This window comes from Triturus cristatus, chromosome 12, assembly GCF_964204655.1.
Source record: "Triturus cristatus chromosome 12, aTriCri1.1, whole genome shotgun sequence".
Lineage (NCBI taxonomy): Eukaryota > Metazoa > Chordata > Amphibia > Caudata > Salamandridae > Triturus > Triturus cristatus.
The window spans coordinates 162744294-162769404 of NC_140595.1; the positions used below are offsets into that span (position 1 = coordinate 162744294).

At 43.6% G+C, this 25111-nt stretch overlaps 1 protein-coding gene across 1 annotated transcript in view; it reads left to right on the top strand.

The window, feature by feature from the left end:
* The first annotated feature begins 340 nt into the window (after window positions 1-340).
* The window catches only part of LOC146772980 (rho guanine nucleotide exchange factor 11-like), a 348342-nt gene continuing 323571 nt past the window's right edge, over window positions 341-25111 (top strand). The window contains 2 exon segments of the mRNA XM_085637044.1: window positions 341-432; window positions 20935-21023. Of these exon segments, the coding sequence (XP_085493170.1) occupies window positions 341-432; window positions 20935-21023 (181 nt within the window).

Sequence of the window (25111 nt, forward strand, 5' to 3'; positions counted from 1 at the left end):
TAGGTATACCAGAGGTCCCCGATAGGCTGAAGCATGTATTATGCCATCTATGGAAGACCATTCAAACTGTCTCTACAGGCCTGCCATTGCAGCCTGTGTAAGCTGGTGCTAGCACCACTTACAGAAGATAAAGGTTTCCCTATATCTAAGGTCACTGCACTTAAAACCTATGTCAAACCCCTACAGCAGGTCTTTTCAATCCTGAAAGCAGGGTGCTTGGTTCTAAGTGTGAGGGTGCCACTGCATGAGCAGGACACTCCTACAGCCTTCGGAGTCCATTCTCTCAGGTTGCATGTGAGACAGCCATATAATATATAGACGGGCACCGCGTCATTACGCGATGGTCATCTCAAAACTGGCTGTAACGAACTCTGTCGTGGTTGGTATCAAATATGTTGGAATCATGCCCCCAAACCATAAACGGTATGGGAGGTATGATTCCACGCACAGTAAAGGCCCTCCGTTAGGCCCTTAGTGCTCCCAGTACCAGTCTTTTAGACCCAGACAGCACAACATGGCTGCTGCCTACCAGAGACACGATTCTGTCCTTCTGCTGCTGAGCCAAGCTCGAGCACGGGAAGGCATAACAATAGGCATCTTGTCAGGTGACCACCTCCCAGACAGGGTTTAGTGTATTGGGGCAGGGATGGAGCACTTGCCAGCGCCAAGTCTGCGTGCAGGGCTCATTTGGTGCCCTCCATGCAAAGTCCAGCTCAAACTGGTTCAGGGAACTGTTGGCTCCCGCTCTGGTGCGAAACTGGACAAAGGACAGAAGAGTATTCTCCCCCTTGTCCAGCCCTTCCTTAGGGAGAGACCCATGTATCATCCCCAACCCTTTCCTTACCTGTGGGGAGGTCCCTTGATTTGTCATGGGACACGATACAGTTCAGACACCACTTCAACTTTGACCATCAGGGTCGCTGGACTTTGCTCTGGGCATCAAGGCTGCAACCGGGAAGACTCCTGCTGCCCCTGATCTCTTTGTCCTGCTCGTCTGCTGCAACAACCATATCTGTGCTCCGTACAGGAACCCGTCCAGGGCCTGTTGACATCCAAGACACCTGAAAGAATCTCGCTTGAAGTGAAGGAGTCACTTCCCCGCATCTTCAGGCACCGCAACTAAGCTGATTGGTCTGCTGATCCTGAGCTCCTACAGACTTCGAATGGCTCAGCACCACAGGTGGTGGTTCTTCACATTCCTCGAGGCCTGCCCTGTCCTCTCACCAAGTTTTAGGTCCCTATCCCTCGTCCGAGCTGCAAGAACTGAACCCCTGTTCACCATTTTGACTTGCAGTTGCAAAGGCTTGTTGGCTTCCTTCCACCAAGATCTTCAGGCTCCAAGTATCCCCAACCTCAAGCATCTCCAGTGACAAGAATCTTTGACCACACCATATTGCTTGCACCGTGGGCCTGACTTTTTGGTAGCTGCTCAGGGTCCTTTTATGACTCCAGTGGCTCCGGATGTGGGTCCTATCGAGGGTCACATTTAAATTATTTTGGACTCTCTTGGTTGCTCAGGTCCTGCCCTAGCTCGCCTGCTTGCGGTGAGTTTCCCAGACCTTGCTGGTCTCGACGTTGCACCTTCTTCTACTCCTTCATTGGTTGCAGTTGCCAAGGCTTGTTGGTGCTCCCGCCGAACACCGACCCCTCAACTCTCGACATCCGATGTCAGACAGCTTGTGTATGGCTCCTGGTCTTCCACAGCATCACCTGATAAGCACAGCTGCAGTTTCAAGGTCACCATCATCTCTCCTGAAACACCCGACATCGGTGGGCATTCGTCTTCCGTGCCTCCTGGTCACTTCTGAGTGGCATAGACTCTGTTCCCTCTGCTTGTAGGTTCTTAACATCTGGATTCTACCTTTGGGTTCCACCGGACACCTTCTCCTTCTCCAGCAGCGGCATCTGTCTGAAGTCTCCCATTGAGTTCGATGGCGGTTTCTGATGCCACTTCACACCTATGCACCCTGCTTCCCTGGTGCAGGTATCCTGGTTCCTAAGGTATCCACGGGTAGGGTGGCTAACCAACCTCTTATCTTCCACGGGGTTTGTTCAGGGTCCGCTGTGAAGGGTCCTCTTTCTTTAAAATTGAAACCGCGACTTACCCATTAACTTGCATGGATCCCACGGTCGTGTTCCCACTCTACACATGTCCCCTGTGGAGCTCCTAGTTGCTTACCTTGGGTGGTTCCTTGGGTCCCTGCCACTGCTATGTCTCCTGAGTATAGTTTTGACCAATGACGTGGTTCACATACCACTATTTTAGTATATTACCACTGTATATTCTGTGCTACTTACCTGTTTCTATCGTAAAATATTGTGTGCATTGTGTGTATCTCCTGATAGGAGATATCTGTATGTGTTAGTATCTTTTAATAAATACATATTTTTATAAGTACACTGCGTGGTTCTTTATCATTTAATCAATAACTATAAGATTATGTTCTGGTAAAACAAACTGCTTTAGACTCTGGATTAAGCCTGAAGGCTGCTCTCCACAGCTACCACTTAGAAAGCTGTCTAAGGTTGTCAAAGACCACTAAAGTCACCATAAGGGTTGTCTGGATCAGTGCAAGGTACCCACAAACATAAGTGTACATCATATATTGAGCCAGCCTCCCACAGTATGTATAAATGGGTACTAGTATAGTGCAAACCTAGCCGAGAACAACGGAGGGCTGTTCAGGGCTTGTCTAGAGCATGCAGCCAGTACTATGATCCAAATTCATTTACAGCGGGTAGAACATTTCTAAAGATTCTGGTTGCGTAGATTGAACAGGCCCTCCTCCTGTTTTCCTTCTTGCGGTTCATCCCCAGTCTGGCGAGCTGGCTGTGGTTATGTCAAGATCCACCAGTGATGTTTAATTTGTCAGCTGAGTAGGAAGGGAGCTGATCCTTGTTGCCATGCAGCAGGCCTTGAAAGTGATACTGGCATGCTAGAGGAGACTGAGGAGTTTCCTCAGGGTTGAAGTGATTTGATTGCATTTCTTTAGGCCTCTGTTAATACCTGTCTTGTCTGGACTTTGCTTCAATCCAGACACACAAGTATGAGGGCTGAAATCAGTTGCCAAGGAAACATTTTCACTTATTTCAAGTGGGAAAGCGGGTATCATTCCGTCTTGGTCCTCTTGGCAACTTGGCCCTTGAGAGAGAGGCTGATGTCAATGATGAACCTGAGCGAATTATCTGTGTCTGATATTTTAGTGTTGAAGCCATTCAAGTTCCTGTTCTTGTTTGTTTCAGTTTTGGACTCATTTTTGTTGTCATTGTTTTGGGGATTCATTATTCATCCGTTTGAATTTCAGGTAGGTGCTCTATCTACATCAGGTTCTGAAAAAGGTGGGGCAATGCTTGAGTTCCTGAATGTGGAGAGCACAGCACACTTTCATATAGAGTTGAGTGATTGTTGGTGGTGAATTTTGATATGACCAATGAGTAAGGTGCCAAGGGGATCCTTGCAGATGGAAGATGCGTAGTGGCAGGATGGAGTCATGGGGTACTCCTCAGGTGAGTCATGCTTTTGGGATCTTGTGGTCCCTATCCGGATGAGCTGATGTTAGGTAGATAAGTAGTAGGAGAGCCAGTGGAGGATATTACTTGCAAATCTCATTTGTTATGTTAGGATGTTAATGAGGATAGGATGGAGTGTCGCTAAGCAGACAATTAACCTTCTCTGTGATCAAGAGGATGTTGATCACTACTTGTTTGCTGGCAGGGTCAGTGCTGTTGTGGGATTATGGAGCATGAAAGGTAGCTGCAAAGATTATTGGTGTTGATGTTTTCTTGAGGATGTGTAGGCTGCCTTCTTGATTATCTTACTGAGGAAGGGTTGATGAGGGTTGCTACAGTAGTTGCTGAGGACATAGAGGCCTAGAAGGGATTTATTCAGGAGTGGGAAATCTGGCTACACTACAGGACTTCTACCGCATATCCAAGGCATGCTGCTAGGTGTTAAAAATTGTGGTATTGGTATGCCTTGGTCAGACAGTAGCAGCAAAATAAGTTTGTGTTTCATCCCCAACAAATGAGATGGTTCACAATTATATAATATTATGCTTCCGGTTCACGTTCAATCCAACTTTATTGCATTTCTGTTGCCTGATTCAACACAGACGGTTGACAGAAACGGAAAACCACAGAATTTAACATAAAAAATGCACATCTAACTTTGGGCGTCAGACCCAAATAAAGATTTGGTTGAATAGACGTAGAACTAAAGCAACAGGCCTACATTTAGCATGTGAACTTCCTTTTCAATGAAGCAAATTAAGCAATCCTGGATCCAAAATGTATTTGTCATCCCAACAACATTTACCTTGCTGGTATCTGAACGTAAAGTGAATAGTGTGTGCTCATAATGACGCAAACCCATGAGTTCACATACTGGCCTAATTCATAGTTTTTGTGCCCTATCAAAAGCAGGACAGAAAAAAGGAAACATTATGTGGAGTTTTTTTGTTAAGTGATGTGAAGGACACTTGTTAGAGTTAATATATTGTACATCCCATTTTATACAAAAGCTGTTTAATGGCAGAACTCCATACCTCCATTTAAAAAAAAAAAAAAGTTGCAATGGGATGGGGCCAGGAAGCATATCAAGAAATGATTCATAAACTCAAATGAGATTAATGTCTAGGAAATAATCTGTTAGACTTCCTGCTTTAACATGTTTAAAATCCTTCATCCCTAAATGCTCCTTTAGTTGTTCATTAACCAGTTTTGCTATGTCTGGGGTCTGGGGTCACCCACAGAAATGGCAGGCCTATCTCATACAGCATGGCCTTGATCTAAGCAAACCAAGCAATCTTCTCACGGCCCAGAGATTTTAGTAGATCCATAATTTCAACTCTGTAGGATTCTAATTCGTCTATAGACCAAAGCCTATGCCAGTACATAATGGGACGAGACATAATAGGTTGACTTAGTGGGACAATGCCCAGGTCCAAGAGTTGAGGGGGGCATTGGGCAACCTGCAGGAGGTTAAGGATGATCCTGACAAATCTATTTCCGGTTATACCAAGCTCATCACACTTGGAGTGACCCAATAATTCTATGCTGTTCATGGCTGCACTCTTTGCTTTGATATTGTATATCTCCATCACTGGTTCATGGGAGCATGCATGGGCCTTCTTGTGCAATTTAGCTACAGCACCAACTTCTTGTTGTAGTTTTAATGCACAATTCCTAATATGCGTGGACCATCTCATTTTATGATTTAGACATACTCACAGCTACACAAACTCTTGCACTCTTTTCAAAGCACCATAATACTTGCTCTAGCAGCTTTGTAGGGTCAAAAGCCATGAATTTTGTTTTATTAATATTAAGTTCAAGGTCGCAATCGCTGTAAGAAATTAAAAAGCAACCAAGTAATGCCTGCAGACCATGTAGCGTTTTAGAAATTAAAAGTGTCATCTGCTAAAAGCATTGTCGCAATTTAATGAGGGCCCAGTTGGGGGGGGGTGTAATTTCTGCACTAAATCATGGATATAAAGAGTGAACAGTGTCGGAGCCAACACACATTCCTGCCTGACACCTGTTTCAATATTGCATTGCCATACCCAACTCTAGCTGTATTGTGTTCATACAATCTAATAAGAATGGACAGAATATTGGTGAGGACACCCATCTTCACCAAAGCTTCCCACAACTTAGCACTAGGGATGGAATCGAAGGCTGTCCTCAGATAGACAAATACAACATACAAGTGGTCCTTGTCTAGTGGTAATGTTTTCCAGCATAGGACAAACAAAATGGAGGATTTGATCCACCGGGCTGACCCTACACCCTGCCCATAGTTCTGATAGAACAGATTTTTCTTGGACCAATCAAGAAGTTGTCCCAGAGTCCGGCAACAAAAAAGTTTCTGGGACGTATCAATAAAGCGGATGGTCCGATAATTCCACAGGTCCTCTTTGGACCCGTTTTTAGAATTGGGACCATTTCAGTGGTCTTCTAAGAGCTAGAATGAAACAGCAGCTGGAAATAGGTGGTCGGGATGAGAGGTTTGGAGCTACTTTTTAAAAAAAAAAATATTTATACAATACAGCATTTGTTAAGACAGAACTATATAAAACTTATTAGAGGATAGATTACATAATCAATAGTTAATTACTTCAGTTTTACTTATCGTATTTTCATAAATAGAGACTCAACAGATGCTCACTAAAGAAAAAGTGTTAGTGCAGTGTAGATTCCATATATGCAGTTGGGTTTAGCTGCATACATTTTTTGAAAAATGGCCCACTCAAGTCTGGGGTTGAAGGTTATAATTAAGACTAGTAGTGGCATTTTGCTTGCCATGGGCGACTATTGCCCAGAAAGATTTGGCATCCCCTGCTTTGGCAGTGAATATCAAATCCTCCCACATCATTCTCCCAGTTTATTTTATCCTGGCAAAGTGCCTCTATGTACTCCTTCCTGGAACTCTCAACATCTTGCCTAAATCTGGCTTTCAGGCTCTGTATAAGACCACCTCTTGAGTTCCTGCAGCTGGTGTTAAACCATAAGCAGCGGGTATGAACCCTGGAGGCCTTGTGGTTATCTGTGCTTATTGAGGCCCTGAGAGACCTAAAAAGGTTTTCATGAGAACTGACAAAAAAACAGGATTTGAAATTCACAACCTCTCAATGGCCAGAGCATTCAAGGTGTCACCTGAACATAGATCTGGGCCAACGGTTTTGGTCCTTGGAGACAGCCTCCCATCTAGAGACTGCTTGTTAATTGAGAGTGACAGGGGGACCCCAGCACCCACCCTGATGTACAGTGGGCCCAGACTCACTAAAGGACAGGTGAAGAGCATTATGGTCTCTATCGAGGCGCTCAACAACCACCAAAGCATGTTTTAGGACAAACAAAGTATCAGATGCCTTGTTTGCCCCATTGGAACGGTTGTAGACATTAAAAACATGTCAGAATACCTCCCCCGCAAGAGACAGCCCCACAATATCTTGCAAATTTGTATCAAGCCTAGTGATGTGAAGAGCTGGCAAAATTTTATTCCACATGATTAGACCTCCAGCAGGCTGGGCACTACCACCTAAAGATGCTGGACAAAAGTAGGTGGTGAACCCCGACCTATGTGCTGACTCTACACGCCAAGTTTCCTGAAACACACAGATGCCAAATGTATCAATGAAAGTCCCCCAGTCCGGGTCTTCCAGCTTAGAAGTGAGAACCACAATGTTCCATGAAAGTACATTCCAGATTCTTTGTTGTGGCCATGGGTTAGAAGGCAGCAAGGACTGATCCAGCAGAATGGGCTTAGCTGCGCTGGACGAGGCTAACCCTATTGAACAATCTTGCTGTGTTGCTTCTAGTGCCTCGACGACGTTTGTCCTGATGAGTACCCACGTGTGGGAAATATCCAACCATGCATGAATTCTGGAAGTTATTAGGGGAGGGCAGTGGGTGATAACGTACAATGTCCTTGGAGCAGACTATGCTGGTAACAATGATTGAATCAGTGTCAAGAGAGCCCTGTTACAGATTTAAGAACATCAAGCTTAGTACCACCTACCGCTTGATCTGGGACTGTCAATCTTTTGTATCCAGGGAGGAAGAAATTCCGAAAAGGATTTTTTGCAGAATGATGCCTGTTGCAATTCTAAAGTGGCCATACCTACCATCAGGCCCAGAAATATCACTTGTAAGGGACAAAGGAGGAAGGGGCCTGTAAAAATACCCCAGTTGGGTTCACAATGTTCACTTAAGCCCTGGACTTCAATAATGAACTCCAGCTCAAATTAATTTGCTCTACTTTAAATAGGTGTAAGTGTCTTAGGGACTTCATTGAGTCTGCACTACTGTAATATACTAGCCCAATAAACTCCCAAGTATTTGTGGCAGAGGGTAGGACAAGTGAGCCTGGGACAAGGTTGATACAGTGCTTTGATAATCATGAGGAGTGTTTTGCATCTGTTGAATGCCTCATTGTTGGTGCAGACGTTCAGTTCATAAACTTTATTTGTTTTTTTTGTAAACCATAATAGTCACATATACACACAAAAAAGTACGGAATATTTAAAAAGGCGTGAAAGCCATAAAATCAACCATGAACAGCTAAAAAATGCAACACGGGACCTCAGCAGTAAAACAATCATTTTTCAAAGTGCATAGTGCAATTTTTTGGGGGGAGCAAACTTTCTTAGCTAAACAACAGTAGGTGAACTAGGGCATGTAAACATTAAAAAAAAGTGCATGATAGCTTTTCACTGAAGCTGACAGGTTAGAGTCAAGTAAAATACATTTTCTTATTGCCAGTAATTTTAAGCGGAGAATTAAAATTCAGCCAATAAATAGATGCTGAATTGATGTCAGTCATTCTAAAAGTGCAGTGATGCTTAATTAACGGCGCCAGAAGAATCAATATATGCATTCTACAATCCTCCACTAGTTGCGGGTGATCATTTTAAAATACAATCTCATAGGGTAACAGATAAAACAAAATCTCAAGTAAGAAGACCAATTATTTTCCAACTAATCTCCTAAGGCGAATGGCAGCAGAAATAAATCTATATATCATTTCGCAAATGTATGCTGATCGAAGCAGTCTAAGATAGAACAAGGCTGGCCTACAGTTTTTTAATATTCAAGACCCTCAGAAGTGGTAAAATGTATTCCCTGCGTGGTTTATTATATAACTCTCAGAAGAAGAAAAAAGTGCAGCATGTTCTGGCTGGATCTACAGTCACAGGGGCATGGATCCAAAAGGGCCTTGTGATATGTTGGACTTGGATACAAAACCAATAGGTGAGCAGAGCCAAATCTGAATCTAGTGAGAATTTTTTTTAAATTGGCAGAAAGGATACAAAAGATATGGCTCGATTCCTTCAATTGTGATCAGGGGAAAATACTCAGCTACCTCCTTTTTGCTGCCTCCTTCTATTGTCTATGATCTCTTGGGATATTCAGAAAATCTTTTTTTTTTTAATTGGAGTGTTGTGACGGAGATAATGAGTTGAGGGTTTGCAAAACAATCCTGCCTCCCAATGCGAGTCAGCTGGGTCGTCACATAGCTTATCCAAGGTATTTTCCAAGCATGGTAGCAGTTTAAACAGTCTTGGATTATTTCCTGGTTGAGGGACGGTTCTTCATTGACCCAAATCAAGCACCATAGCATAATAGACATGCTCTGTATGCGGTCCGCCAGAGGAGTTAACGCAAATTCTCGGTGACAAATAATCGAAGGCAGGCTGGGGGGTGGGGGAGACAGTAATCTTCTAAGAAATACATTTTCTGTTCTATGTAGGGTTGATGAATTGCAGAAACCTCACACCCCGCACCGTACAGAATCACAGCAGAACATCAGGAGGTATAAATGTTAATAAGGGACTCGGTCGGTCTACCACCGAGTTTCTTAGAAAACCTAAATAAGGCCTCAAGCGTTCTATCAAAACTCTTCTTCTTGACCTCTAAGAGATGAGTCCAAGAACCTTTTTGATCAAATGGAATGCCTAGGTAGCAAAAGGTTGACACCTGAGTTAGTTTTTCATTTTTGATAAATCAGGGTCTCATTTTACTTTTAGCTTTCCCCAACACCATGAACTGTGACTTAGCGGTGTTGGTCTGCAGGCCCAACCTACTCCTGAATTCATTAAATCTATTGAGGAAGGTCTACAGGACCACGCCTATTCTTGAGATCAATACGCAGACATCTGCATACAAAAATGTGGGGAGATCTCTCCGCCACACACATGGCACATTGACTGCCCCTTCATTCAATAAACTCTCCAAATCATTTATATATAAGCAAAACAGGAAGGGGGCTAACACGCACCCCTGTCGGACATCACTGTTCATTCTAACCGTTGCTGAGAGTTCTCCATCCGCCCCATGTCTTACTCTGCCCGTGACATCCTGGTGCATTTGCGCTAAAACGTGGACGAGGGGGGCATCTATGCCCATACCTAATATCTTTTGCCATAATTTCCCTCTCATGACACAGTTGAAGGCCGATGTCAGGTCCATGAAGCCCAAATAAAGGTTAGTGTTTTTTGCCATGGTGTACTTGCCAATTATCAAATGAAGGTTAAGGCACTGTTCCACCATGCCCAGGCCCATTCTAAAGCCATATTGGATGCCCGAGAATTTTCCCTTTTCTGCTATCTAATTTTCAAGGCGGTCAAGTAGAACCCTGCCCATAAGCTGACATGTGGTGTCGATTAGTGATATTGAATTGTAACATTTGGGGCTCGAACTATTTCCCTTTTTAAAAATAGGGACGATTATTGCTGTTGACAACGAGGTGGAGGGTCCATGACTGGGATGTAGCATAAAATGTTAGTTAGGATTAGGAGCCAAAGGGCAGGCATTGCCAGGAAGAGATGAGTGGGTATACCGTTGGGGCTGGCGGCTTTATTTTATTTTGTCGGGTCTAAAGCCTTTGTGACTTCCTTAATTGTCAGTGGGTCTTGTTTACTCGCAGTCACTTTTGTACTATAGCCACATTCTACAGAGTCAGACAGTGCCCTCCCATTATTATAAATTGCCTGGAAGTGTTCCACCCACTTGTTTGGGGGAAGTGTAGCATCAGTGGTGTTATGGTTATCTTGAAAAAAGGGGGCATTGATGGTCTTCCAGAAAAGACTGCTGTTTTTGGAAATGCTCACTTGGTATAGCCTCTCCCACGCCTCCTTCCTAACAGTCTCCCTTCGTTTTTCTAGAATGTTTGTATACTGGGATCTGCAGTCTCTCACCCGTACTAGATCTCTGGGCTTATGTTTCAATGCTTCAACAAGCATGTTGTGGATCCTTGTGCAGTAGTTATTGTACAACTTGAACTGTTTGCGGGCCATGGGCCTTCTGTTACATTCTAGAAGTTTATTTAGTGTCAAAGAAATATCTGTGAAAGCTGCTAGCATGGACTTTGGGTATAATTCGTATTCAAGGCAGTTCAAAATTTGCGACCTATTTTTTCCACAAGTTTTTCCAAAAAATGATAGATGCCCATTTATTTACACGAGGCCCTTGTTTTTATGATGGACTACGGGCAGAGCTACTACTATTGGCATATCCTTGTTTTGTGTTTCAAATTGAATTTCTAACGGGAAGTGGTTGCAGAAGGGTACTTTTAAAATTAAAACATTTACCAATTTGGGTTTAAAATAGTCAGAAAGGGCAATAAAAATGAATAAGGCTGCCCCGTCCATGACTAGCATATGTGATCTTATCCTGCCCGGCCCCCCGGATCAGGTCAATAGTTAAAAAGAGAGAACATTTAAATAAAATAGAATTTAAGACATTGCCAAAGGAAGTGTGTTCGAAGTGACTATGGCCCTCAGAGTGATCTTCCATGTGGGTGCAAGAAGAGACCTGCGATAATGTGAAAAGTCTGCAGTTAAAATCCCTGTCCCATAATATTATATAATCTGTATTCAAGTTCATGATGTGTTTGCATAATAGTGTATCAAGGCTGGCCAATATATCTGTATTAGAAGAAATCAAATTATTATGATAAAAGTTTACAATTCTAAGTTTGACATTTAATTCATATGCAACATTTATAAATTGAAAGTGTGGAGTGTCCAGGTTAAAGGTGCGTATTTTGTCACCCCAAGTTGTAATTATTAAAGTGAGCAAGCCACCTTGGTCATGTCCTCCACACGAGCAGACAGCCGGTGTATCTATTGAGATAAAACAGCCTATATATGTCTTCTCTCGGGGCCACATCTCTTGGAGACAGATAATGTTGTTGCCTTTCTAAATTCTAACCAGTCATCATTATTCACTTTGGATGCAAGACTAGCTACATTCCAAAACAGGCAGCTAAACTTGTTAGCCTCTTGCGTGGTGCGTCCGGAATCTTTGGTCTTGGGACCGATCATGCAATGGGTACAGCCTGTATGACCTTTTCCATTGTGTTGTCTATAACCATGCAGGGGGATGACAGGGGCGCGGGAGTGACCCCATGTGCCCGAATTGTTACTCTCCCATATTTGTTGGCATGAGCTTCAACCAAGGCAGTCCCCTGTTTGTATAGTCGGTCAATTTGCCCAAGAGGTGAAAAACAGTTGTGAGTTGAAATTGGAGGACAATCCGGAACCCCCCCCCCCACACTCTAAAACGCAGCTACAGAAAAGTTTGCTTGACGGGCCTATAAAAGTATCCCAAGGTTGCAGCCTCGATTCCTTCCCCCATCATGAACAGATGGGATGCTCTATCCATGAGATTTCCTACTATGCGCTTGTTCCTGAAGTTGACCACAATACAATCACCTAGTGCCTCTTTTGGATGATGGCCTACCCAAGAAACACGTTGGATGTTGGTTATTCTCCCATAAAGTTCTTCACAACTGAAGCACTGTGTGGTTTTAAGGAACCAATAGACAACCTTGTTTTTTAATTGCCAGTGCTCTCCAGCTAGGGGCGCATGAGGGACGTTTTTGAAGACTATTACTAACGGTGTTGCCTCAGGGGGAGTTGCAAGATTCTTTGAGGTCTTGTGAATGCTGCTTGATTATTTTCAAAAGTCAAAAACAATTTAGGTGGAAAGTCAAGGACATTGCCGGGCCTCCTTAGCGGGCCTGGGGGTGCCCTGAGTGGGCACACTGTTGGATTGAGCTGGGCAGAGAAGGTAGAACTATTTTTGCTGCCCTCCTCTTGTATACGGTCCGCGCATGCTGCTCCTTGAAGAGGGCCTGCCATGGATGTGATGCGGACCTCTGGGCTTGGACTATACTCCGCCGGGTTTTTAAAAGTGCTCATTTCAGCGCTCAAGCTTGAGCCAATCAGGTTATTTAGGGAGGTGTAAATGCTGTTAAGGACAGACAGAACTGGTTCAAGACACACTTTCAGCGATTTTTCTAAAAGCTCCGAGAGGTTAGCTTGTGTTAGGCCTCCCTGGAAGGTTTCATTGTCTGGCTCAGTCCTGGGTGGCAACCTATTGTTTCTGCTGGCAACTGTCGGTTTGTTTCCAGCCAGGGGCGTCTTACGTTTCATTTACGACTTATTGCTACATTTTGCCTTTTTTACTGGGTGCGATCAGCTAGGTTCACGTTGTGAGCTCTGTTCATTAGACACAATCATGAGGTCGCCATTAAAAATGCAAGGGTTTCCAGTTTCCTTACTCTTGTCGGCCTGGTGTGGGGGCTGTGGGGGTTCGCTTATACTGCTTTTACACCCATTGCCAGAGTCTCCCCGAAGGGATTTAGTATGCAGAGCTTTCTTAGTAACACCCAACCTTTCCTCCATGCACTCAATTTCATTGTTAATCGCCCCCATGGCTGTGGTCAAAAAGCTAGTTATGGTTGCGGCCAGCGGGTGATCCCTGATATTCAACATTACTGTCTTCCTCTTCCCCATGATCTTACCTTGCTGGAAGACTTGGGTCCTTTCCTGGGCTGTGGTCCCAAATGCAAGGGCCAAGAGGTATGGCCCAACCCAGCCTTGGTCAGGTGCAGACTGGCCCGCCCTTGGCCCAGGATTCGCCCAGGCGCAGCCCCGACACACCCGAACACATCTCCGGCTGCAGGATGCCGGCTGCAGAGAAGTAGGTGAACGGGGCTCCTCCCCATTGCAGGCTCAGAGAGGCTTCTGGGGGACCGAGTCCCACCCCAGCAGGGTTCCAGCCAAGCGTTGCCGGCTCAGTTTTGTCCGGAAAGCGTGTCCCGTGCTGCGGGATACCGGCAGCGAAGATGTAGGCAAGCAGGGCTCCTGCCCCTCGCAGGCTCAGAGAGGCTTCTGGGGGACCAAGTCCCACCCCAGCAGGGTTCCAGCCAAGTGTTACGGGCTCTCTGTTTTGCCCAGAAAGCACGTCCCACAGTATTTGGCTTTGGCTGATGTGAGGAGCTATTTGCCTGTCAAGTGGTGAGATTTCAGTAGTATGAGGGATCTTCTTTAATCCTGTATTGATTTTTTTTGTTTTTAGTTGCGCATTGGTGCTTACTTGGCTTTTCAAGAATGTATATTTGGTTTTGCAGCGTAAAACTTTTCTGGATTCAAATGCCGTACATCATTCAGTCATCTAGTGGTTGGATCTGGAAGAGTCTCCGTGTAGTCTCTCTTCTGATTGTTTTTATTTTCAAGGGCGTCCTCGACCTTTTGGGCTGAAACTCCTCCTTGAGTGATGTCACACGTATGCCCCTGAAATTCTTCAATGCAGTGGCCATCTTCAGAGTCTTTTTTCAGTCTTTGGGTCTGGAAGCCTAAGGGAGAGCTCCGGAGTCAAGAAAAAAGAAACTAAACAGTGGAAGATAGCTTTCCATTGTAGACCACCGTCAAGTGAAGGGGATCTATGTCGACCAGTAAATGAAGAAAGAACACCGAAAACCACTGAGAAACACTGAAGGTTGAGAAGAACTACCCACTGATACCACATGTTGGGAGAATAAGAAAGAGGCATGGGGCATAACTTCGGAGGACTCAGCAGCATGTGCAGAATACTATCAGGGCAAGGCAGAAACAAAGATGGGCACACTATGCCATGACATTAAAGTAGGTAAAGCAGGAGTCCCTAAATCATCTCAGACTATATAGTGAGGAGAAGGGCATCCTGGAGTATAGTGAGGAGGCCCAAGGTGAGGAACCAGGCCTCGAGGAGGTATTAGAGGTGGCCAGTGTAAGGAGCACAAGAAGGTGCTGAGGGAGGTGCATAGGCAAAAGGTACTCTCATACCTGAGCTGAAAGTTTTTACTCTATAAAACTGGTAGTACCATCAATATCCTTGACTCCAGAGGGCAAAGTCAGCCCAAATAACCACACAGGACCAAGGCAAGGGACACCGCGAGAGACACACCCTCAAAACTGGCTTCAACCTCAATAGAGGATCAAACACATGGGAGAGAGACAGCAAAAAGCTGCTCAATGCTGGCTGTGTAGACTGGGGCAAATTGGCAAGAAATTCAGCGAGCCATAGGCAACAAAGCATCCGACTGGGAGCTGGAAAACCCAATCACTCCAGAACCCCAGGAAGAAATGGAAGAGGATTGTTCAAGTTAGAGGAATAACAATAAGAACTCTCGCAAATGAGAGAGCCAACAGATGAATGGCAAGACATCTATGCAGTCTCCACAGACTAAGGGGAGACTCCCATCCATCCAACCCCTCACCGCCAGTTGACATTACTGCATACAGTGCAGTCATCAAGAGAGCTGCAGGTACATATGGGGTTCAGTTAGAAGAGGCACAGTCAAAACATGCTTCCTCTTTGAAACACTACTACCCGACCACAAAGGTAACCAATTGCTCACAATGCTACCCAATATGCTGGACCAGGGCAGAGATGCAGTCAAAGAACCAGCTGCATCAAATCCATAACACCAAGAGTATGAAATAAGTTTTGCTTCTCTTAGAAATACACAACCTACATCGGGGGAACATGCCAGCTGATTCCCTCATTGTGGCATCAGCATGTAAGAGAGCATACAGCCCTGTGTTTTGGGGGCTGCGTTTCCTCAAGGAAATTTGCGGAGTAGAAATGAACGGGAGAAATATTGAGAGGTCAGCAGTGATGGACAACCAACTAGAATACCCTGCTAAATAGGAGTGGGATGAGATGGAGGAGCTCATGGAACACCTGCCAGAGGAGTGGAAAAAGCCGGTGGATACGTTGCTACATGAGGCAAAGACAATGGCCAGTACATGCCTAAAATCTGTGTAAGATGCAGCAGACACTGTCAGTGGGCAGCTCTGCATGGCCACCTCCTTAAGCAGAAACACTTGGCTGAGAATCTCTGCATTCAAACAGGAGGTCAAGTCAGCTATAACGAACATGCTTTTCACCGGAGACAGTCTATTTGGAGAGGCAGTGACAAGGCGCTATTGAGCATTAAAAAAAGACAGTGAAACAGGAAAGGCCATGGGGCCCCGTACAGTTTAAGGGAGCATTCTGAGGAGGAAGGGAACAGCCTTAAGAGGAGGTTGTACAGCCACACACCACTCACACAGCCTTCAGTCACCAAGGGAGTAAGACCATCACTCCACCACAATGGCAGTACAGCGCAGGTGCCAGACAGCCCTTTCGCAGCTGTTGAAGGGGAAGAGGGGGAAACCCTGCAAGGGGGTAACCACGCAAGCAAGTGACTTTTCCCAAACACCCTCTAACATAAGTCCCCAGTAAAAGAAAGAATCAGAGGATTCCTGAAAGAATAGCAAAAGTTCACCTTTGACAAGTAAATACTAAATATTATAAGATATGGCTAATGCATAGAGTTAATCAAGTTACCCTCAACAATACACTAAAAAGGAAGAGGATAAAGGAAGGCATACAGCGACTACAACAGGAAGTGGAAGACTTCAGCAAGCAAACAATAGAAATAGCACCCCCAGAACAAAGACTCAAAAGGGTCTACTCAAACTACTTCCTACAACCAAAACCAGACAAGTACATTAAGAATAATACTGGACCTAAGAACAATAAACAAGTTCATTAAAACATAAAAATGCAAGAAGCTATCCCTCTGATAGGAAAATGAAGACTAAATGGAAACCATAGATCTCAAAGACTCCTACCTACAACTACCAGTGAAAAGATAGCACAAACAATTCGTCAGGATGTGGTGAACAAGACACCACCATTAAAGGTCCTACCATTCAGAATAAAGTCAGCTCCACAAGTTTTTATAAAATGCTTAGCTTTAGTTGCACACATCTCAAACTAAAGTGAATGCACGTCTGTCCATACTTGAACGACTGGCTAGTGAAAGTGAAGAGTACCCAGTGCTAGTAGAATATCAACGAGGTCATACAGGCCCTACACACACTAGGTTTCACCATCAATTATGAAAAATCATCATAGAACCTAGACATGAATAAAACATTCCTGGGAGCTATCCTGAACTCACAGACCACAGCCATATGTCAGTTGACAAAAGAGTCAAAGCAGTTGTGCAGCAGAGTCTCCTCGGCTGCAAGAGACATCTGATGATGAGGACAGTGGAGACAATGATGGGCATGATGGGCCCTCCTGCATTCCCCTAGTACCACATGCAAGGCTGCATATGGAAGACAATGTAGCCTTACGGCTAGAGCAGGCGACTTCGAATCTGGGGAACCGGGTTCGAGTCTCGGCAGGGACGCTCACCATCCTGTGATTCTGGGCAAATCACTTAATCTTCCCGTGCCTAACAAAAATGATGAATGTGTCCATCTGTAATGAAACTGGTGCTCCTGTAAAGTGCTCTGATACCTGATATATTTGGGTTGAGTTTGCGCTATATAAAACTCTAAAAAAATAAATATGAGATCGATACAGAAATGGGTCCAACAACAATGGCCACAGGCAACCGGGAGTTGGCACGATATTGTGGTTGTCACAGACAAGGTTCAGAGAGAGATACAATGGTGGAACCTATAGAATCTCACAGCTGGAAAACCATTCAAGCCACCAACTCCCTCAGTGACCATCACAACGGATGCATCACACATAGGGTAGCTCACATGGACAAGCTAAATGTCAGAGTCCTCTGGAACTCCGAGGAGGCAGTGCAACACAAATGTGCTGGAGTTGAAGACCACTTCCTAGCGCTGAAGGTCTTCTAGAAACATCTAACCGGGAGAACAATTCCAGGTCAAACGACAACACAATGACAATGTGCTATCTGAACAAACAAAGAGGAGCAAGGTCCTACCCACTACTGACAGTGGCCCAGGAGATTTAGGGAAGGCTGATAAGAATAGAATATTGCTAAGAGCGATACACATACCAGGAAAATAAATTAAAAAATGAAGATAGGCTAAGCAGAAAAGGAAGCACCAATCATGTGTGGGAGCTAAAACCATAAGTGCTAAAGGAGATCTTCTAAATATGGAGGACAACACAAATATACCTATTTGCAACACACAAGAAGGCAAATGGTAAAGCTTATCATCCAGGTTCCACCATCCAGAGTCACTGGGGAATGCCATGTCGCCTGTTGATAAGATGGTCAGGGAGATTTGCTAACACATTTTTACCAATTCCAATCACACCAGACCTAATCCAGAAGTGCAGGCAGGAGCATTCCAGCTTAATCTTGATAGTCTCATTGTGGGCTCAAAATACATGGCTCTCAGACCTCATAAAGATAACCGAAGGACAGTAAATCATACTCCCAGCACACCCAGACATGCTGGTGTTGCAGGTGTGGCTCCTGGAGCAAAAAACACTCAGTATGTCTGAATGGCCCCTGAGGATAACGAGTTTGATCACCTCAATTTTCCAAGGGGAGCAAACAAGCAAGATGACCAACAACAGGGAAATTCTAAAGCAACAAATGGCAGAGATGTGTACAGACAAGTACCTCGCCAATTCCTCTATCAATTCCCCTAGCAGCCACTGTAGCACAAGGGGCATACTAGGGAGAGGTTTTTTCACAACACCAGCGGTAAAATGCTTCTTTGTGGAAACAAAGACGGTGTCACCTTCAAGGAGTGCACCAATGCCCACATGAAACCTAACTGTAGTATTTCCGCAACTAATGACATTACCCACCAAACTACTGTAAAATTCACAGCTCAAATTCCTAACTCTTAAGATTGCATTCCTCATTGCTATCACCTCGTTAAGGTGGGTCAAGCATTCACCACCCAAGAGCCGTATCTTTGAATACATAAGGACAAAATTGTGAAAAGAACAACCTCAAAGTTCATACCAAAGAAGGTATTGAAATTCCACGTTATCCAGGCAATCCACTTACTAGCTTTTTTTCAACAACCTGAAATGCATGCAGAGATGGCCCTGCACACACTGGTCATCCAAAGAACAATGATGTAACAATATTGTTACAAGGCAGGGGGAACAACACTTACAGAAATACTGCAGGCACACTCAATGAGGAAGAAGGGATCAGCACTGGCCTACCTAGGTAGCATAGCAGTAGAAGACATTTGTGCAACTGCCACATGGTCATCGGTACACACCTTTATATAACATTCCTGTGTGGACATCCACATCAACAAGGAGGCAGAAGTGGGACAAAGAGTGCTGAAACATTTGTTCATAAAAACACTTTAAAAGACCCAGCCTACCCACAGGAAGAAATACTGTTTTATAATCAATGCACAGCAAGTGAATTCAGAAACGATTTATGCTACAAAACGAAATGGTTACTTACCAGGAGGAGTAGTTTTGCAGCTTGAAGAATTTTCTGGCTTCACATGTGACCTGTCTACCTCACCAGTAGAGGTATTTTTAGGAACTCAACACAAAAAAATGCTAACTAACATAAATGAAACCAATATATCACACCGCGAAGAGAAAAGAAAGGAGAAAACAGAATCTGAAGATGGTGACTGCATTAAAGGATTTCAAAGGCATACGTCTGACAATACTCAAGGAGGGTTTTATGACCAAAAGGTTCACGACGCCCATGAAAAAACTAAGAGAAAAGGGGAGACTATTCCAGATGCAACCAGTAGATGGCAGAATAATGCACAGCATGTAAATCAAGAAAATTCTTCAAGCTGCAAAACTACTCCTAGTGGTAAGTAACCATTTCAGTCTCGAGGGATGGGGAGTGGTTATATATAGACTCCTTTATGTAGTTAAAGCGTATTCCGTCTACCTGATCTTTTTATGACTTGAGGGCTGGAATTTGAATTTCTGCTGAATATGCCACTTGGCGGTTCCCCATCTCTGACAAACTTGTGTTTTCCCCTTACCAATTAGATGTGGGTGGAATCTAAGGGTTTACTAGAGCAGAGCCTCAGCTTGCCCTGCTTTCGGGAGCCTTTGACCTGGTGGCCCAGTGCCTGGCTAGCGGGACAATTAGTGAGTTTACAAATAGATTCCTATTGCTTAAAGTGGGAGGCATGAAATGGGGGGATGGGATGTAAAAGAGGAAGATTCCCAAAACTATTATAGTCAGAAACATAGTGCACATGTAGCCATGGACAACTGAGTGCCTGTCTAGAGGCTTTATCTACGATTATGATCCGCAATCATTTATGGGCGGAAGGACAATTCATCTCACTGATCATCATGTCCATTCCCAGAATTGTTTTTGATATAAAGGCTTGAAGTACGTACAGTTAAATAAGTGATTCATAATAATGTTTTAATATATACTTTCTTTAAATTGTTCTTCATTAGTAATTTATAATAGACCTTTTGGTCAGCGCCTAGCTGATCATTCGGTTTACAAAGTTAATAGAATCAAATCTACTCCAAATTCTTTGAAGACACTTGGGTAGATTACAGTCATTCTTTTTTTTCTGGAATTAATAAAGGTCCAAAACTTCTTGGATTCATAGTTGAGGTGAGAATTTGAAGAGTCTTTGCAACTTTGGTTGATTAATATCTGTGTAATTAAAATCAAGAGAAATGCACAGTTCTATAACAGCCGTCGCAACAGCATTAAAAACAATTCCTGAAACTAATTTAGATAAACTCCCCGCAGAATAACAACTGACAAATGTAAATATGATAAGGCGCATGGCGCAAACAACACAATCTGCAATGGGCAAGATATGCCTAATAGTTACTACCAGGAACCCAAGTAAATGTACTGAAATTGCTTAATATTTCCCCACAATTTTGCACAGCATGACAGTCTAAGATAAACCTATGGAATGCATGCATTACCAGTCCAGTTTAAAGAAGCTGGAGATGTAGTTAATCTGGCCTACATGATCTTATATTAAGAATTCTGAGCAAGGGGACCAAGATTGTTTACCTTGGGGCCTTTTATAATTCACAAAAAAAGAACACAAGTGATTGTCGTTTTTGCATCGCTGGGGCAAACTATCACATCTTTATCATAGTGGGAATAGTGTGGATAAGCAACTAATAGGTGGACCATATTCATATGAAATCTTACTAGGAAGTACCTTTGTGTACAGGGAATAATAAGCAGGTAAGGTTCTATGCTGATAGTTGTCCACTGTTTTTCCCCTTTATCACACAGAGATGTTTTCGACATATGCCTCAAATTTATTTCATCCCTTAGATTATCATGTGTTATGACCAGAAAATAAATGCTCAAAAGTCTTCATATTTTTGTTTCCTCTATATTGCCAGGTTAAGTGGTCTATCTTGGGAAAGTGCCTCTAATGATCCCGGGCCCTCAAATGACCAAATTCACCAGGCTTCTCATTCCAATGAAACAGGTAAGAAAAATAATATTTAACTCTTCTCAATTACGCTCCCTCCTTTGGTATACATTCAAGTGTAAGTACGATATTTCTTTGCTACTTCTCTATAGCAAAAGCTATTTCTAGATATTATTTTATTAAATGCTATTCTCTTCTCATGGCCTCAGTATAGTACTGCAGTGACAGGCCTTTTGCTAAAATTTTGGCGGTGATAGAATTTCTTTCAAACTGGTGCATTTACTTAACAAACCTAAATCTAAAGCGGAGGGTGTTCTTAGTCCAAGGCTTAGCATTATGGAACTCACTAAAAGGGCAGTAGTGGCACTTGTCCAGTTTTCTAGCTTTTAGGAAAGCACTTGAGTCACACTTGCAGTACACAACAGGGAATAACTCAGACTATCGCCAAGAGACACTGGGACGGTGTGTGGTATATAAATGTGACGATTATGATGTGGTCTTGTCAGGTTGGAGGGACCGACTTGGTGAATGTCCACCCAAGATATTATGTTTTTCATATGGTTAAGTGATGATCAGTATTGTGGCGTTCATCTGAAACATTGAACTGAGTAGCTGTAAGCATGAAAAATTGTTCTCATCAGCTGTGTTGTTATTTCTGATGTATTACCCTGACCAGTGAAAGCTTTTACCTATATTGATCATTTAACATCGATACTTGTGACTTATTCGGATAGCTCAAACATATGCAAATTAGGTTGGTAAATCAAAAACAATAAGTACCTATCTGCAAAAGGGTCGCTTTTATAAAAAACAAATGTATTTGCTACTGTGCATGTGATGTATTCGATAAAACAAACTGTTATGAAAGGGAGTGATCTGTGCATCTTACGACTATTTAGTGTTAGCACAAGCTATTCCCTAAGGATGCCAGCTATGCAGTTGTGCCTTTCATGCGTTCTAAATTTCTATCAGAATACAAAACGACTGCTCAGAAAAATGTGTTCTTTGATTTTGCTCCAAGCAGTTAGTTGGCACCAAGTTACAAGTAGCATTGCAAAAGTAAACAGTTAAGGTTTTTCGGATCTATCTCCTAAATGTGCCAATGCCTCTGATGTTCCAAATTGACTCAGGTATTCTTCTTAATAAGGCCAGGTATTGTGTTTACTATCGGCTTAAAGTAGGTTTTTCATCAGTTGGCATTACATATCCAGCGCATAACCCCGAAAGGGATACGTTTTATTCCAAACGTTGTGATGAGATTCTTGTGGATGTGGACCTTATTTCCTGTAAACTGTGGTTTGTCACAGACAGCAATTGTACTAGGGGATTGTCACCTAATGAACAATGAGATTTTGTATAACGTCTCTAATTTTTCGTTGTGCTTTAGTTCAATGATTAGACTCAACATGTGTGATTTATGGAACAGTGTTTTAAATCTAGTTTTTTTCATTACAAAACTAAGGGTAAGCCCATTGTCTGAAGGCTGAGTTTATGGAATCCACCTCAAGAGTGATGTATTACTTTGTTGTCTATTGTTTGTTGGGTAACAGCGTTATCTTCTAATCTACAAGCTTATGTTTTTTCTGGCACTATACTGGCCATCTCAGGAGCTTGTTTGCATTGAATGGACCGCAGAAAACCAATTATGTTATCCATGTCTATTATTAATGTATAATGTTTTAATATTGGGCTTTTGTAAGGGTGTCAGGGGCTGCCTGGGACGGTCTGGGACACAGTCAGGTACTTGGGCAAGTACTGGGAACTGGGTAGATAACGTATGCAGAGAGGAGTACAGCACTGCCCAGGATCATGCAGGAAGTCAGAGGAAAAAGGGATCCAAAGGGGAAGCCTACGCAAAGGAACAAGATGGCTAAGATTCAGAAAGGACAGGCACTCATGAGGCGATTTAGAATTCAGAAAAACTACATCCAGGACGAATGTGCAAGACACATATATGAAACAACGATAACACTAAAGGGGAGTGTGGGGTAAAGCACTCAGGAGCACCACACGGTAAGACTGAAGTTCAGTAAGTTTCTCACCTACAATTGCTGTTACAGATACTGACTGCAAATACCCACATATAGGATATGCATGCAAAGGCAGGGTCTGTGGAGCTTATACCTATGGTGATGTTACAAATGTAACTCTAAGACAATACTCACAGTAGACAAGAAACACCACCTAGGTAGTCAGCTAGGCCCACAGATCCTGGTGATCAAACAGGACCACGCAAGGCAATAACAGCAAGGGGGTAGAACTAAACAAGAGCACAATAGACAAGGAGCAGTACTTAACAGGAAATGAAGGGAATCACAGAGCACACTTGGCAGAAAGCAGGTAACAAACATACAAGGTAACAGAAGCAAGACAGCAGAATAGAAAGACAGCAAGCTAGGAACTGGAACCAAGGAAATGGGAAGAAAGGCAGAGACTAGAAAAGGATACACAGAAGGGGAGGCTACACGGGTATACTAGAATAGTGCAGGTTCAGGAATCAAGAAAACAAAGTAGCATTGAAGGCAGTGCTGGGGCAGAAACAAGATTTGAGCCAAGGCTCAGGAGTCAAGGTAGCACTGCAGGCAGTGCTAGTTCAAGGTAACAGGAATTACTAAAGCTTCAGGAGTCAAGGTAGCACCGCAGGCAGTGCTAGTTCAAGGTAACAGGAAATAGCTACATCTCAGAAAACAAGGAGTCAAGAGAGCACTGCAAGCAGTGCAAATCAGGAACAAAAAATAGCTGAAGCTCAGGAACAGGAACAAAGAATAACTAGCTCAGGTACTCAAGAAGCAAGGTAGCACTGCAGGCAGTGCTAATTCAGGCACAAGAAATGGCTATAGCTCAGGAATCAAGGAACAAGGATTAACTATAGCTCAGGAATCAAGGAATATCAAAATCTCAGGAAACAAGGACTGGTCTCACCGGAACACAGCTACAATGACCAACCTTTGACTGAAGGGAGCTGGGGCTTAAAAGAGCTCACAGTAATCACATGCACCAGGTGTGAGCAGGCTAGCAGCAGCCAGCCACAGGTGAGCTGAATTCCTCCACCAATCCTTGGCCTGCATGGGTGGAGATGAAGCAGTGAGCAGGGAATTCTGGGTAATGGAGTTTCAGGCATGAGCAGACTGGCTGCAAGCATGAGCAGGCTGGCTTCCACAAAACCCGGCATGGATTGGGAATGGATGGCAATTTGCAAGTAGTTTCCAAGTGACTGGAAGTCAGTATATGCATGAAGAGGAGGGTCTGGAAGCTTATTAGAACACTGGAGAACACCACAATTCAGCCCCCTGGTGGTGGACACGAGAATGCAGGGAGTGAGCCGTGACAAATATGTGTCTTGAGTTCAAGTAGACAAGTCTACCAATAGTCAAATGTATTTAAATGACATATCTTTATATATTCATCTTATGTGATCAATCTGTCGATACACACTGTTTTTAGTTTTAACTGGTTTTGTAGCAAAATGCCGTAAATTTGAGTCCTGTTGGTATTTTGAATCATAGTAACAGGCATACTGCTGCTGTGCTGATCTTTCATGACACTATAGTTAAGCACTGTGTGATGCTTCCTTGGAAGAATAACATTCTGACATTGGTGTTTGCTTGGCTAATGTTTAGCTCCAGTAGCAACACCCTCTCCAAAGCCAATTTGCAGTGCATTGCACTTGAAGATTCCCTGCGCCCAAGGCATTGCAGATCATAATCTTCTCTATCAGGTGTTCAGCAAAGGACTTCATGTCCAGTCATTTTCACTATGTTCATTGTTATGTAGTCAGCGAATGACGTTGTTTCAATCACTGTAGCCACTGAACCTTGCAGGGCCTGACTGTTACCTAGCCTTGAAGATTATGTGAAGCAAATGTATTTATTCATGTTCTCTGTAGAACACATGCCACAAGCCCTTGGCATGGTTATACCTTTGCATTAATATATAATTCAGTTGCGGCCTACAAAATGACTGACTGTTGCATGCATGGGGATTTTTTCAGGGGATTTGGTCCTTTCTTGAAAGATAGGCGGCTTAGGTGGGGTCCCAGTTAGAGACTGTTCAAACTTTTGGAGGCTCACACTGAAAGCCATCCGTTTACTGGTTCATCTATATCATGTCATTTGGTGCGATGTGTAGTAGCTTGGTTACCTTTT